Below are 17,139 nucleotides of genomic sequence, written 5' to 3' on the forward strand. Positions count from 1 at the left end.
ACGACCGCTGTTTGTAATGAATTCTGTGTGTCGACTGTGAAAAGGAAATGTAGAATTCACTTTCAATTTCTTCTTGTTTAAGGACTTATAGGTTTGTATTATTGTTACATTTTTAGTTTACCACAACACCATTATGATTTTTTGCAGCCACAGCCATTTTAGCTTCTCACTGGCTGTGACACGTTTGTTCCTTGTTGTGTCCCCTTCCATCCCACCTGCCCGGCAGTGGTTTCTAATGACATCATCAGCACAATTATGATGGTGTTACAATTTAAACCATTGCTCACAATTTGTAGATACACTTCTAAAAAATGTCTGTGAGTGTGTGTCCCCATTTTTTTTTGCTAGTTCCTTTAGACTTTGAGTAAGGATACAGACTGGTCCTGGTGACAAGATCATTTTGTTTTTCAAGTTACAACCCTCACATGTATCTTGGTTGAACAATCCACCTCGTGGTCCTATTTCTCTCACCCCAGTAGCCTGACAATCCTTCAACATCACTCGCAGAACAAACGCACAGCCCTAGGTTACAAATCCACAGTGGTTAATACAAATACTCATTTTATTTACAGTTTAAACAAATAAATCTGCAGTTCTGTGGGTCTTAAGACAGCCGACACTCGCCTGCTTTGCCCGCTTGCTGGCCCAAATCTCCCTGCAACCCTGCTGGGCCAATGGTGGGCAGTCTTATCACCTTTAGCGGACTGTCGTCCTGTTCATTAACCCCAATGGCTCTGTCCCCAATTCCTGGATCAGCCTCTTCCAGCTGGTCGGTGGTTTCATTCTCTGAAATCTCACAGACTGGAGCAGGAACTGAGTTGACCTCAGACTCCGGTTGTAAAGGTTCGTCCTCTGGGAGCTTTTCCTGAAGATCGATGGTTTCCTGATTCACCGGACTAGGATTGTTGGTGTCTTCATTTACCAGACTTTCCTCCTGTGGCTTTCTGGTCACATCAAGGAGGCCCCTGAAGACAGAGAGCTTGAACAGTGACCGTTGGAAAAGTCTTGCCATTACTGGACTTACACCCATTTCTTGCTCCTGTTCATCCTCAGGAGAAGTGGGTGACTCTACTGAATCATCCACTTGTTGTTTCTGGTCCTCAATGGATGTCAAAGCTGGCTCATCTTCTTCCAGGACAAGGTCAACACTGCTACCATTACCCAATGGCACTCTCTGGAGTGGATTTGGGATATTGTCTGCTTTTTTGGACTCTTCTTGCTGCTTCTCTGATCTTCCCAGGCTTTGTTCAAGGGCAGAAGATGGCCCCTTCCTAAAAAAGGCAGATAAAATGCCACCCGCTGTGGTCTCCTGTGGGATTCTGTCTTCCAGGCCTGCTTTTCTGGGTAATGAAAACTGCTCGTTCTCTTCTCCTGTTTTTTGAGAAGTCTCCCGTGCTTCTGCCTTTAGGTCATTTATAGCTGACTGAAGGTCAGTCTGAGAGCTTGCATCTTGCATAACCAGCTTTACGTTTGTGTGTTTCTCAGGGGCCTGCTCCTCTTTGTTTATGCTTTCCTATAATAAGACAGCATAGGGTTAAATGCACTGCCTGAACCCTGGGTCATAGCAGCATGGTTAGACTGCACTCACCTTGACCATGAGGTCCAGCTCCTGTTGCATCTTCTCTACTTTTACCTCCAGCAACTTCTTTTCTTGACGTGTAAGTTCCAGGTCCTAAGAAAAAGAAGAAGTCAGTTAAAAACCAGTCAAAAGCACAGCATCCCAGACGTGGCCTGCTGTATCCCAAAGATGTTCATGTTAGGATGACTGGCTTGGTGTGAGTGACTGTATGAGAACCTTTTGGTGGACTGATGTTGCATCCATGTTTTAGACATCACTGAAGATCTCTGGCTGTGTGTCAGGATGCCACTCTGTGGACACAATTACTCGAAAACAAATCATTCAACCCAAATGGGACTTGGGGTAGTTATGAACATTGTAAGCTGCTTGGACCCAATTCTTTAAAAAAGAAAAATTCAACAGATAATGCTCGTGACGCAGTGCTTTTGCATTTTATGCCCACATTTGTGCTCCAAATGTAGCATAACTAGGCAAAGAAGAACACATTTTTCAAACAAGATGTCATTCTTCCATTTCATTTCATGTAACAGAATATTGCCTTATAATATTTTACTCATAGAAATTGTGGCTTTATGTAACCTGCATGTGACTCATAAAAGTTCCCTTTTCAAAAAAAACTTTTATAGAAAATGAAAGGGCCTACAAGTTTCAGTCAAAGCCTTTTTGATTATTCACACCATTTTCACTTCTGTCATTTAATGCTCAACACTATTTTTTTTATATAACTAGCACTGCAATTTCAGTTTTTGGAAAAAATGTGTGCATACATGAAATTTGTTGGTACCCTTAAAGCTCACTGGCAAGGTGCTGTGTGCCTCCTGAAAAGAGAATGAAAAGCAACAGTCTCCTGTATACCGGTATGCCTTTGATATGTCATCGAGTGAAGCAAAACAAGCGTGAATGGCGAGCAATTATTGCTTATTCTACAAAGATATTCAAAAGTGGCCTAGACACACTTATTGGTACCCCTAGAAAAGAACATAAATAATTGGATTAGAGTAATTAGAGTAGAGTCACACGGTTTTCTTAATTAGAATTGCATACGTCTCCAATCGTGCAGTCAGTCATTCTGCCTATTTAAATGTAGAAAGGTCGTCACTCTGCTCTTTCATATCATCGTGTGTCCCACACTGAACATGGACCAGAAAAAGCTAAGGAAAATGTTCTTTGAGGAGATCAGAAAGAAATATATAGACAAGCTTGTTAAAGACAAAGTCTATGACAAAATCTTCAAGCAGCTTCATGTTGATGTCACAACAGTTACATATATTAAGAAGTTTAAGGTCCATGTGACAGTAGCCGACATCCCTGGACACGGCCACAAGAGGAAAATCGACCCCAGAATGGGCAGAAGGTTAGTGAGAATAGCAGACAAAAAGCCAAGGATGACTTCCAAAGAGATATAAACTGAACTCCAAGGATAAGATCCATCAGTGTTTGATTGTTTTTGAGTGACAGTGGGCTTGATGGAAGAAGACTAAGGAGAAAAACATAAAAAAAGCCAGACTGGAATTTGCTAAAATGCATATTGACAAGCCATAATGCTTCTGGGTGAATGTCCTGTGGACAGATGAGACAAAACTGGAGCTTTTTGGCAAGTCACATCATATCTATGTCCACAGATGAAATAAAGGAGCTTTCAAAGAAAAGAACACCATTCCTACTGTGAATTATGGAAGAGACTTGGTTATATTTTGGGGCTGCTTTGCTGCGTTTGGCACAGGGTGCCTTGAGTCTGTGCAGGGAACAATAAAATCTCAAGACTATTGACATTCTGGAGCGAAACATACTGCCCACTGTCAGAAAGCTCTGTCTCAGTGGCAGGTCATGGGTCCTCCAGCAGGATCATGACTCAAAACACACAGCTAAAAGCACCCAAGAATGGCTAAGAACAAAACATTGGACTATTCTGACGTGTCCCTTTATAAACCCTAATTTGAATCCTACTGAAGCACGCACCCTGGAGAAAGTCCCCTTCAAACCTGACAGAGCTGGAGAAGTTTACTCTGGAACAGTAGGCTAAACTACCTGTTAAAAGGTACAGAAGTCTCATTGACAGCAACAGAAATCTCTTGTTTGCCTCTAAAAGTGCAACAAAATGTTACATTTTGTTCATGCCAATTTCAATTGTGTTATTATTTGAAATATTCTGTTGAATCAAAAACTATAAAGCAAAATCTGATTTTTGTTAAATACAGAATTAGCACCGATGGCTGGCAATTGCTTTTGTCAGTTTCAGGTTATTTCAGAGACAATTGTTGGTTCTTCTTTTGTTGCGGAGGGGTACCAACAAATTTGTCTTTTGGAGCAATAACAGAAAGGATCAAATCACTAGTGAAAAGGTCTGACATGTCCAGCCAGTGACACCTCGTCCATTTTCAGTCTTCTGCATTTCACAGACACTTATACCATATTTATTTCTGCCCACTGTGGATTGACGTTGGTTTTGCTATTTATAAATTTACAGCAGGAAATATAGATGTGCTGCCAACATAGTAGTCAGAGTGTGCAACTGGTCGTGTGATCCTGCCAATCTTTAAAAATATTTTGGTACACCCTGATGATACTAATGTGCATGAACCCATTGCAATGGTTCATGACAAATGTCTTCACATGGTGTTCTCAGCACCTGAGAAACTGTTACCATCTTCTAAAGTGAAAGATGAACTGTCATGCTGCAATGGCTCTTGTGTGTGCTTTCTGTACTTATGTGCCATTTATGGTACAAAAGGGCCACAAGTGAACCTCAAACAGAGATGTTGTGACCTGGTGGCTTGGTATTCACAAGTCTGTAGACATGGTAAGGCTAATCTTGTGACCCACCATACTTCTTCACCTTTGCCCATTGCATGCCTTCACACAGTACTGGGGACATCTAAAGATAGGCATTTGTGGGAAAACTCCCAGTGTTCCTCTAAAACCAAGTGGCTGCTCATTGTTATCAGTGCAGATGTAACATCTCATCTTGTCAGTAACACTTTGGAGATTCTCTTTCCAATGGGGTTCGGGGTAGGGTTTGGGTTACCATATATAACAGGCCTCAGTTCACCTTTAATAAACTGCAAGCAATCTGCATCTGCAAACTTTTGAGTCTTTTCATAAAAAGATGCATCACTGGCTTTGTCATCTTAAATGGCAGAGGCTGTAATCACTAACCAGAACCCAAAACTAAGAAACAAGTAGGAGCTGACTGACCGGACAAACTTACGTTAAAGACACATTTCAGATGCCAGATTTAAAAGTCAGGAGTGGAAATTCTTAAACAAATACTTCTCATTTTTATTTTCAAGATTGAGCCTTTCTTTTTACTTAATGTTTGGAGGGGGTGCACCTGGAATCCATCACTCTCAAATTACTCTTAAATTACACATACTGTAGCATAAGAACAACAGTAAGTCTAGAAAACAGCCTGATGCTGGCACAAATGATATGATCAAAAAATGCTTCATCTCCTCACATTTTCTGAAACTGTTTTTCCCAACAAGTATTCCGGTGGCAGCAGGACTAGAAGCTCAGCATAGACTTCCCTGTCCCCAGCTACAGATTCCAGCTCTTCCTGGGGAATTTCTAGGCATTCCCAAGCCAGCCAAGAGACATAATCCCTTCAGCATGTCCTGGGTCTGCCACAAGGTCTCCACCCAGTGAGACAACTCCATGGAGAGCCACCCGGGTGGCATCCTTATGACATGCCTAAATCACCTCAACTGGCTCCTCTTGAACTGGAGGAAAAGAGACTCTATGTTGTACTGAGACCCTCCCGAATTGCTGAGCTTCTCACCCTATCACTGAGTACCAGCCTAGCCACCCTATGAAGAAACCTAATTTCTGTTGCTTGTACTTCATGATCTGATCGTTTTGGTTTGTAGATAAACTAAGAGTCTTGTCTTTAGAATCACCTACCACTTCACCATCACAGACCAGTATAGCGCCTGCAGACCAGCTGCTGCTGCTCAGCTTGCTCATCTCAAATTCCCCTTTTTCATCATTCGTGAACAAGATCTAGAGATACTTGAACTCCTCCATGAAGGCTAGTTGTTCCCTCTCACCTGCAGGGAGCAATCCACTCTTATCCGAGAAAGAACCATGACCCCAGGCAAAATACCCGCACTTTGCAGCGGCGAAGTACTGCCTTAAAATTTTTATTAAAATGAAAACTAAACCTTTTTAAACTGAGAGAAAATATACCAATAATTATTTGTTAAGGATCTCTTTGCATACCACGTTGTCAGTTCGGCCCTCCGGTTGTAATATGACCAAGGTGTGCGCTGAGCTTACTCTTGAGCATGCAACATACAGTTGGCCATGTGAAAAGCAATCTTGCCTCAAATCAATGCCAACCTTTTGTAGGGTCTGTCCCTAAGACTTATTAATTGTCATTGCGAAGCAGAGCCTTACTGGAAATTGGAGGCGTTTGAATTGAAATGGGAGATCAGGGGGTAGAAAGGGGATGCGAGGAATAAAAAATCTCTCCCCTGTGCCACTGCCAGTAAAAAATAGTTGCCTCAATTAGGTTCTTTTGCAGACACGTGACCTGAAGTCTCGTGCCTTTACAAAGTTTCGGTGGCTGTAAGTTTCTCAGTAACATTATTGGTGCCCCAACCTTCAAAATTAGATTATGCTCAGGAGTGCCTGGAGGATTCAGAGTGTGGAGAAACTCTACCGGATAGTGCACCGCGTCTTCCACTTCTACAACTGAATCCACAGACTGATATGTTTTCAGTTGTGAAGGTAGTTCTTGAAGTAAAATGTGGTTTATAGTCGTAGTCATGTCATTTCTTGGTGTCAGGATAGCTCTCTTCCTCAATCGTGACATGTCGTTTTCGTTGAAAAGTTCAATATGGCGTCATACCACTGAAATAAGTACGTACATCAGTTTCGGTTAGCACAGGGAAGCCGCCTACCAAATTTCGTGAAGATTGGGCCATAAACAAGAAAGTTTAACATGGCGGACGTTGTCGACCGTTATGACCGTTACGCGTAGAATTTCGAAATGAAACCTACTTAACTTTTGTAAGTAAGCTGTAAGGAATGAGCCTGCCAAATTTCAGCCTTCTACCTATACGGGAAGTTGGAGAATTAGTGATGAGTGAGTCAGTGAGGGCTTTGCCTTTTATTAGTATAGATATATATATATATACAGTATATATAGATATATATATATATATATATATATAAATGTATGCATAAAAATTACAAGCAATCCAAACATTGAAAACCTATTCTAAACATGTCAAAACTTCTTCAAGCACCTGTTTATCTTAACAGGCCCTCTTACAGATTTCACTTCTCTGATGCTCTTAGGCCTGCCACCAGCCTCTAAAAGGTGCCACTGCACATTCCCAATCTTCTGGTCTTTCTCTGCTCTTCTCCAGCCTGTCATCACCCAAAAAGACTTTGAGCCCCACTTCAACCCACTTGGATATGTTCTCACTCTGGCTATCATCAACAGAATAGCAGATTTGATTGCCCAGCTGTGTTGCGTTAGGTTTGCACTTACGAAATGGCATTTTAACATGTTTATCCTAGGGGTCATGTGAGAAAAATAAGAAGAGTAATGAAGAGTAAAGTGATTGGAAATGGCGATTCTTTTACTTTGTGAGGTTTCTGAACTGTTTAAGGATCCCCACCCCCCAACAACTAAAGGGACAACACGCCAAAGTGCGCCTGACGTATCTGTGGAGGACTGCTTGTCAGTTGCAGAGGCAACAACAGGTTCGCAACGCACCAGCATAGTGCCGCAGAAACAAGTACGAGCCAATCGAGATCGCGCTATACGCGCCTGTCGCTGACAGATGATGCAAGGAACGTTATAAATGCAGGAAACAGTATAACTTGGCCGCTGATCTGGCCCCGATTATGCCCGTTTGCTGTGTCTGTGTATAGCAGAGTGGTAGCTCCCGCTGCAATAAATAACCGTGCTGTTCCTGTTTCAAGCTGAATAAAGTTGGTTTTACTAAAGTACTGAGACTCAGCCTCGTGTTTTGGGGTGTAAGACAGTGACTCACACGTTACAACATTTAGAAGGTAGTATTAGGAGGATTCCTGGTTATTTTCAGTTGACATTGTGAGGGGTCAGTTACATGGGAGGAAGGAGGCTGGGTTGTTCTGAAGAGTGTCCCTCCTGAAATGTCACTTTACTGTAACAATGTTAATTGAAAACTACATCGTTATAGCATTTGCAAAGTAAAGCCTGTTTGCGGTGTATCCTCAGCAATGGATAAAAGCCATTGCTCTCGCTCTCCCCCTCAACTACTTCTTACTCTCAGGATGGTGCAGCACAGTACATTGTGACACTGTTGTGAGAAGCAGTGTGAATTTGAGAGCATCTCCAGTATTTTTGTAAGAAAATCTTATGTGGGTCCCATCATCATATAAGTGCTTATTTTAAGTACAAAGCGTTATTTGTTTTTTGCACTGCATCCCTTTGCACAACAAGTCAAACCCCCCCATCCCAGCTGCCCACAGAGCCCTGGCATGGCTTACATGTTCTCATTTCCCACCTGGTAGGCCTGTTTGTTTTCTCTGGAAAGTTCTGCCAGTTGCTCCTCCGTGCTCTCCAGTATGGCACCGAGTAAGTCATTATGGTAGGTGAGTGCCAACTGCTCATTCTGCAGCTGTTTGACGGTGTTCAACGCCTCTTGATACTTGATCTGAAGATCTGCAAAATCCTCCTGTTAAGAAAGAAAAAACAGGAAAGATACAAAATAATCTCATTTCTGGAACAAGCATCAAAAAAGGTAAGAAACGGGAGAAATATGTGTGTATATAAATACTTCCACCCATTTACAAAGACTGCCTTTAAAAACTGGATAGTCCATAAAGATTGATCTGTAAACCATAACATTTCTTGATTAAAAAATGTCAAGGACAAAAGCTTTCATTTCGGATATGCGACAACTACCATCTTGATGGTACAATATCAGCTTTTCTCCAAAGGATAAAATTGTTCCACTTGATTCTAGAAACTTCACTTGCTTGTAGCAAAGGTTTAGAGATCCTTTAACCTGTCAGATTTTGATACCTTCATAGAAAGGTTATTAAAGAAGGAGAAAAATTTAGGTGTGTCATATCAACACATTATTGGGGCTGTTTCTGTGATGGCATCTCCACACCCCTCTGTTTAACAATCCAGCATTAAATATTGGTGGCAAGTCAACTGTTTTTTTTGTAATTGACTTACAAGTTGTATTTGTACATTATGAGTCATCATCAGTGTTTCAAGACTCAAATCATTCCAATTCTTTCAATTCCTGCTTCTTCTCTCATTTTTTATATTCAGCTGAGGCCTGTGCTTAGGACACATTAAACTCTTCTCACTTCTTGATTTTCTCGTCACCCACATTACACTTTTGCAGTTTCCTTATGCTATAAATCCAAAACCTGTAGTCCCTCGCTACTACATGCTGCACAAACTGCTTAGATGATATAAAACACTGAATGGCACTTAACATCCTGCAGGTAAATGACTCAAAAACTGAAGTCATTCTATTTGCTCAACTTACTGTTACACGAAACATTGTCAGCACGTTGGGTTCACTTGTCCGGTACTTAAAGCCATGTTCTAAAAATCTTGGGGTGATCTTGGATAAAAGTTTGAAATTTGACAAACAGATAAATGCTGGGCTAAAAAGGAGTTTTTTCTACCCCAGGGCGATCAATAAAGCTAAGCCATTTTTGTCATTCAATGACCTAAAAAACCTTATTCATGCTTTTTTATGCCTTGTTTGGATTACTGTAATGCCCTGCAAGTTGGGGTTTCCCATACGACACTGTCTCATGTGTAAATGGTGCAGAATGCAGCTGTTAGAGTTATGACCAGCAGCAAAAAAAACTCACATCTCTCCAGTGTTAGCCTCTCTTCGTTGGCTTCCCGTTAGTTACAGGGTGGATTTGAACATTTTAGTGTTTGTTTTTAAAACCCTACATGGGTCAGCTCCACCGTACTTAGCTGATCTTATTGTTCAATATTCGTCAGCCAGGCAGCTGCGGTCTTCATATCCGCTATTGCTTACTGTCTGTCCCACCCACACAGCTGTGCACTTTTTAGGCTGGTCCTAAATTGAGGAACAGTTGGCCCCTTGTAATAAGGTCCGTTCCCACACTTCATAGTTTTAAGTTTTTGCTAAAAAAGCACTTTTATTAACTTCCTTTTAGTTTGTAGTTTGAGTGGTTAAATCTTTCTATTTATATTTTTTATACTGTGTTCATCTTATGAATGTATTTTTATTTTGCATAATTCTATATGCTATTTATGTTTGTGTGTTGGTATATTTGTGTTCATGTATGTATATTGTTTCCTTTTTGTTTTGCTTTTTAATAATTCTTTATCCGGTGTTTATTTCATACGGTTACCTTTTTCTATGTAAAGCACTTTGGTCAACTTCTGGTTGTTTTAATGTGCTATATAAATAAATAAAAAACTAAAACTACAACTAAACAAAGCTTCCCATAAACCCTAATCACCTTCCACTGTATGGTCTCATGATCTTCTTTCCCATACAGCAGGGTGCTGGAATCTTGTGTTCAGAAATGTAGTACTAGGGTGTTGTACCGTGTTAGCCATTATGGATGTAGTGAGAAGTCAAGCAAAATGACACCTTTTATTAGCTAACTAAAAAGATTACAATATGCAAGCTTTCAAGGCAACTCGGGTTAAAAATTCATCCAAAAACACCAATTACCAGCACAGCACAATTACCAGTTCAAGATTACACATAGACTAGCTGTGTAAGACAGTAGGGCTTCAGTTATACTACTGTTGGTTAATCTGACGTATCAGAAGTATAACTAACTAACTCAGTACTTTTCAGTATAGAATTTTTTTAAATATTTTTTAAACAAGGGTTAATATTATTAGTTCATTGGAGCTCCTTACTCTTGAACATGCTACATACAATTGCCCATGAGCAAAACACTCCTTCCACTGATCAATTTTTGCCTTTCCTAGTGAGGAGCCCTGCCTTTTGATGATGGTTGTTGAAAAACACAGTTTTAGTGGAAACTGCATTACTTTGAATTCAAACAGGTAATCAGAAGAAATATTGGAAATGTTCTGGTATGAATACAATTTCACTCTGTAGCACATTGTGCAAAAAAGCTAACTTGAATCACAATTAAATCTAACACTTTGATCTTTAATCTTGTACTATCACAAAGTTATGGAGGGTTTAGATAAGGGGTGTCCAACATCGATCCTAGAGGGCTACAGTAGCTGAAGGTTTTCATTCTAATTCTTTTCATAATCAGTGACCAGTTTTCACTGCTAATTAACTTCTTTTCCCTTCATTTTAATAGCCCTGTTTTTAAGAATTCAATCTTCTGAATTGGTTCTTTTCTTCATTAAACAGTAGTCAAACAGAAACGAGATGTGAACAAAGCCAAAAGATAACCATCTAAATCAGGGCTTCAAACTCCAAGCAATTTCTCTCCTACCAGTTTCTTAATGAGAAGCCGATTCTGACTGTTAATTAACACTAGAATCCCTGGAGCCTATGAAAAAGTTGTAATGCCGGGCCACTTAAATTCCTTCACACCTCCTCATCAGAGTCTTTGTTTTGCAGACTCATATTAAATGTATGTTTTTATTATAAGACAGTAATAATAAAAGCAGCTCACTACTCAAAACGGAATTGCGGGGTAGATGCAGGATTGTACCTGCAACCCCTTGATTCAGAAGCTGCTGTTTTTACTTCTAAACCAGCCATACACTTCACATCAGCATTTTGTCATTACATGAAAAAAGTTTCCGTTTTAGTTATGTGTTCAACATTTCTTGCCTCACATTTCCTGTCATCCAGCATTTACATAGAATGTTGTAGACACGGAACAAACATGGAATGTATGTGTTCCAAATAACGATATATTATTCACCCTATACAACTCCAGGCACCTCACACCACGATAAACAGACTTGAGCTGAGAGTACTCTGGCTACATCGGTGGATGGGATAGCAGGCTGTTTGCTGCCTGTGCTGATTGACACATTTGCAAAACAAAGACACTGATGAAGAAGTGCAAAGGAATTTAAGGTTACTTGGCATTACTACTTTTTTCGTAGGCTTCAGGGATTCTAGTGTTAAGCCTGTTATTTAATTCCATGGCTTGTTAGCTCTCATTCTCCCACAGCAGACATTTCCAAAATGGTTGGTTTTCGTTTTTTTCAAAGAACACTGTCAAATTGTTTTGGTGATATAAGCAGATCAGCCTTATTGAGACCTTCACCTTTCTTTATTTTCAGATACTGTGTGATGGGCACAGGTTAGCTAGTCATGTGGCGGCACCTTTTGTGTCTCTTTATTGTTTGTCTGCTATTTAAGGAAAAAGAAACAACTAAGGGGTCTGAGTCAAGTTAATTAAAACTAAGGCAAAATAAGTTAATTAGCAGCTAAAACTGGTCACTAATGTGGAAGAATAATTTTAGGGTAACATTGCATTCATCGTAAAGAAACAGCATAAAGGGTTAATAAATGTCAGAAACCTGTTCAGACAGGAAACCAGATGAACGTCAAGTGAAAAACAAAATGTACACTGAAATATAAGAATTGGTTTAGGAAAAATACTGAGATGGTCAAGTAAATAAAGAATGTACCAGAAGAAAGGTTGATGTAATATACAAAATGTACTGAAGAATGACTAAGAAATCAGCAGATGTCCTATAAAGTAGAATGAATAGTTGTTATATGCACAGAACTTTCAAGGGAGGTGGCGCAAATCAAATGTATAAGAAGAACTAGAATATAATATAATAGACTTTTACTTCATATAAATCATTTGGGTATAAACCAATGAACCAACCAGAGTAAAATGTATGCATTGATTCTGTATGAAAATTCAACAGTTTATAAAATTAACCTCTATTCTTTGTTTCTGTGATCATTCTGACTGTGCTCTAACAGACTTCTTTTAAAGAATGCTCCCTCCAAGGCATTTTGCTGGGGAGTAATTAAAAGATACAATGAGCAGCTTTTCTCCTACCTGATTACTGATTTGTCCTGTTACTGGATGTTTATTTCTTTAATAAGATATTAAATTCTGACCACACAAATTAAGAAGATGGTTAGAATGAAAACCTGCAGCAAATGCAGCCCTCCAGGACTGGAGTTGGACACACCTGATTTAGATCACGAGCAGTATACATTGATTCATGATTTACTTTAACTTACTACATACAGCATTGATGATTAGAGGCTGCACATTTATGATGGCCATACAATTAACTGAAAATTATAAGCACTAAACAGAAAAAAACAGGAGAAAAGAAATAATATGGTGAACTGTGTAAAATGTCCCAGTGCTTGTAGAATCAAATTACTGGTGGTACACTGATTAGCTGGCATCATGCTCCTCCTGGCCCAGCATTATTATTTTTACTTAACATATTTATTGACCACCCCAATAAAATAACTTTCAATCATAGAACGCAGGGTGGGGAGGTGGGGCAGGGGGTGCTCACCAGTATGCAGAGACGTTGCTGGTACTGCGAGCAGAAATTAAAAGAGGTGCCAGTAATAGCCAAATAAAAAATAATGCAATGTCCACCTTCTCTACATTCTTCCCATGCAAATGTTTAAACTAATCAAGGCATGCCATCATTCCAGGCGTGTGTTGTACCCCAGGCTTGAAGTGGGCTAGTATGCTGTGCAAGCACTTCCCAGTTTCTGCTTTCCGGAGCACATCTGTACATCCCAGTCTGACCAACAAGGTGGCACCCACTTCTCCACAACACTGCACATATTTCAGCACCATGGACCGTAACCCGCCATTCTTGGATGTGTATAAGTGCGCTCGACAGTCCAATCTGTCTTGAATTTGTATGCATTTTATACCACATTGTGAGGAGTAAGAAGAAGCTGACAGATTATGGAGTACTGCATGTACCAAAGGATGCAACTTGCTAAGCACATCTTCACCAAACTTTCATTTTTACCATTTCACTTCTGATAGTGGCCTTCCTTTGCATAAAGTGGCAGCCCCATTTCTCTGTATGATTCTTTCTCCTCCTTCTCAGCACTGAGTATATAAAAGAACATGGTGACTTGCTACAGCTATAGCATTTTTACTGTCAAATACTGACAAATAAAAATAAACAGATCTGCTAATTTTCTTTTTTTATGTCACTCAATATCAATTAAATCATCCATCCATCCATCCTCTTCCACTTATCCGAGGTCGGGTCGCGGGGGACCCAACTCACATTGCACCCGACCTCCTTGGCCCCTCCTACAGGTGGTGAGCCCATGGGAAGGGGGACCCACATTGCCTCTTCGGGCTGTGCCCAGCCGAGCTCCATGGGTGCAGGCCCCGCAACCAGGCACTCGACATTGAGCCCCAACTCCATGCCTGGCTTCAAAGGGGGTCCCCAGTGACCCACGTCCGGGTGAGGGAAAACGTTATCTAACGTTTTTGTTCTTCATAGAAGGTCTGTTGAACTGCTCTTTGTCTCATCCCTCACCTAGAACCAGTTTGCCTTGGGTGACCCTACCTGAGGCATAAAGCCCCTGACAACAGAGCTCCTAGGATCACTGGGACACTCAAACCCCTCCACCACGATAAGGTGGTCAATTAAATCAGTTAAAGTTTTTTTAATATTTTGGGGTATTTAGTTTTCTACTGTAAAGGAGGTTTTTACCCCTAAACACTGACATGTTGAAATGTCCATTCTTAGTGGACACCTAGTGGCTTAGATGTACCATTCAGCTAAATTTCAGCTGTTTATCTCAATAGGAAATATTATCTTTGATAATGAGTGAGTAAGCAAGTGAGTGACTCCTGACCCATCTCATTTTCTTGAAGGCAGTGTCTCCCAGTTGCTTCTCTCAGGTCCAGCGTGTTCAAATCTCTCTCCTCAAATCTTTCTGTATAAGGTCCCTTTTCACCACAGGTTGTCCATCTTTTGAATTTCTCCACCCTTCTCCCTCTCTGGATTAAACTACCGAGATGCGCAGTCAAAGCCGAAACCTTAACAACCTTTGAGAGGTATCTGCATGAGATAATTGAAAAGCTCAGCTATTAGCTAAACATACAAACTTGATGGATTCGTTTGTAAAATTCCTTATGTTGTTACTGTACGTTCTTTCAGTACTGCAGAAGAAGATAAGTTCACTAGATACTTATGCAAGCCACATGCTGAGGAACACCTGATCCTGTCACCTTGGTTAACTAGAAGGTTTAACCTGGCACTCTTGGGACCTTCTGTATTGCCACCACAACAACTCATCTAGTTCTGCTATTCAGAATTGGCTTAGTGCAGGAACTGGGTGGGCTTCATTGAGCTTCAATCTCCTCTACTATTTGGCCAACTGTTGAACTGCTGCTCCTTTCTCATTTTTTTGTTTCCTTTATTCAACATTTTAACATTCACCAAACCTCGAGACTGGGAGGTGAGCTAGGATGGGGTTATTTTGGTGTTTTTTTCTTTTATCGTTAGTTGTTAATTAGATCAAAAACAAAACATTTCATTTTTTTATATCTAATGAACATGTTTAATTACAAAATTATTGCATAATAATTCAGTATGATATGAAGGAAATTAAGGTAATTTCATTGATAGATGAATGTGACAGGACAACCTTCATACCCAGACTTCAAATAAAAACTTCATCATCAACAATTTATAATGCCAGCTGCATTGAGCCATGGGTGAAACCCTTGTAGAAAACTACGGCGCTGGCTAGATGTCACCTGTCTTTTGTTGCACTTTAGCTCTCAATTTTGTACTTGAAACAAAATGACCAACCACTAACGTGTGGTAGGGAGTGGCATGCCCATCTGCCTTGGTTACTGGAAGCTGCAGAACCAATTAAAACTAAAAAGGTTTGCTGTGTACGAAGCATTTCAATATCCAGCACTAGAGTCCATGCTTTGACCTCTGTCCTGGGTGCAGTCTAGGGGGATTCTGCATGCACTTCCCATACCTATACGGATTTCCTCCATGATTCTCGATTTTTTGTGATGAACTGGGAGCTCATCCAGTGTCAGTTTCTGTCTACTGCCCCAAGTTACTAGGATAAGTGCAGGCCCCCTCATGACCCTGAACTGGATGAGCAGTTTCGGAGACTGATGAATGTTACAGTACATTTAAAGATATTAAAGTTGTGTAACAAGACCTTAACAAATGCTTCTTTTGCTCTTCATAGCTGTTATAAAACATCAGTGAATAGGTTATTCCTCCCTGTGCAGTGGGGCATATTGACATGCTGGTAAAATTACTTGTAAATATGAAGGATTCACAGGTCTTATGCTAAATATTTTTTATCAAAGAAATGTGCCTCAGTTAAGTCACCTCAGATAATTCCAAAGTGAAGTTTTGTTAGTAGGACACAATAAACACTTTACTGATGCTTTTTAAGCGTTGTGAAGACCAACATAAGCGTTTTTAAGGTCTTGTTACACAGCAGTAAATGAGTAATAAGACACATTGTTACAATACCTAAACTAAATTGTTACCAGAAGTCCAATAAAGATATAATTTATGTTAACGTTTTAAGGAGTTGCTATGACTTATCACTAATATCCAGCAACCAGTGAGGATATGCTGCTGTTTGAGTCGTAACTGGCCTACAAGCAGGTGGGTATGCCTAATAATGGCCATGTATGGGAAACAGGAATGCCTGACTTGAAAATGAACATCTTGAGATGCTTACAGTCTGTTGTGCTAAGGTTTTGTTTGTTTTTCCAACTGAGGGATACTGAAACATGGAAATGCCAGTGAATTTATACCACCACCACCTGTGATGTAAGGAACGTGACAATTGAGGTCACGCGACTCATCTCCATATTGTGTAAACAAAGAATGGCATGAACAACAACAAAATTAAACTTTGCAAAAAAAAAAATTGAAAATGGTTATCCACAAGTAGATCCTACATTCTAAAATAAAAAGTATATAATGTACACAGCTAACAATGTGCCACTACTACAGCTGAAAAGTGCATTTTACTCCTTGTTTCTCCAAACACACAGATTGAAGTACAGAAATAATCAGTTTTCGTCAATCTATCTCCATCTAACCTCCTTTTCTCATATTTGCAAAATGACACACCCGAAGTTTTGCCTTCAAAGGTGCCACCGCCAACCAATTCTATCACTGATAAAGTTCTTCAAACACACACACACATAAGCACAAAAAGATATAAACACTCCGCTCTTTGTGGCAGTACTACACACACGGTTCACACTGGAAAGGTAAATGCTTGGCTCTTCTAGTTATTTTTATGAATGACACGACATGCTTACACTTGCTAACTGTTGCAATTTACTTGTTCATAACACCTTGCAAGGGCTGGAATATTAAAAATTACTATGAGTAGCTCACTGGTTGTAGTCTGCGTACCCCTGATCCCCAGCCTGGATAAAAAGAGCAAACTGAGTGTGCACCCAAACACTCCTACTCGTCCACAACACTGTCCCAACTGGTCCACCTCCCTAACTCCACACTCTTACCTGAGCGAAGTCCTTTTCCAAGTCTCTGGCAACGTTCACTGGCCAAGTCGACGTGTTCACTGTCAGGAATGCATTCTGGAAGAAGGATGAAAGAGTTCAACAAGAATGGTAGTTAGTAA

The 17,139-nt window shown here is 40.3% G+C and overlaps 1 protein-coding gene across 1 annotated transcript in view; it reads right to left on the reverse strand.

Moving 5' to 3' along the window:
- Positions 1–538: 538 nt before the first annotated feature.
- The window catches only part of LOC120525286 (leucine-rich repeat flightless-interacting protein 2-like), a 37,631-nt gene continuing 21,030 nt past the window's right edge, over positions 539–17,139 (reverse strand). The window contains exons 2-5 of the mRNA XM_039747435.1: positions 17,021–17,095; positions 8,080–8,250; positions 1,589–1,672; positions 539–1,513 (exon numbers count right to left, since the gene is read on the reverse strand). Of these exons, the coding sequence (XP_039603369.1) occupies positions 605–1,513; positions 1,589–1,672; positions 8,080–8,250; positions 17,021–17,095 (1,239 nt within the window). The 3' untranslated portion in view covers positions 539–604. The remainder of the gene's footprint in view (positions 1,514–1,588; positions 1,673–8,079; positions 8,251–17,020; positions 17,096–17,139) is intronic.

This window comes from Polypterus senegalus, chromosome 3 (genome assembly GCF_016835505.1).
Source record: "Polypterus senegalus isolate Bchr_013 chromosome 3, ASM1683550v1, whole genome shotgun sequence".
NCBI lineage: Eukaryota > Metazoa > Chordata > Cladistia > Polypteriformes > Polypteridae > Polypterus > Polypterus senegalus.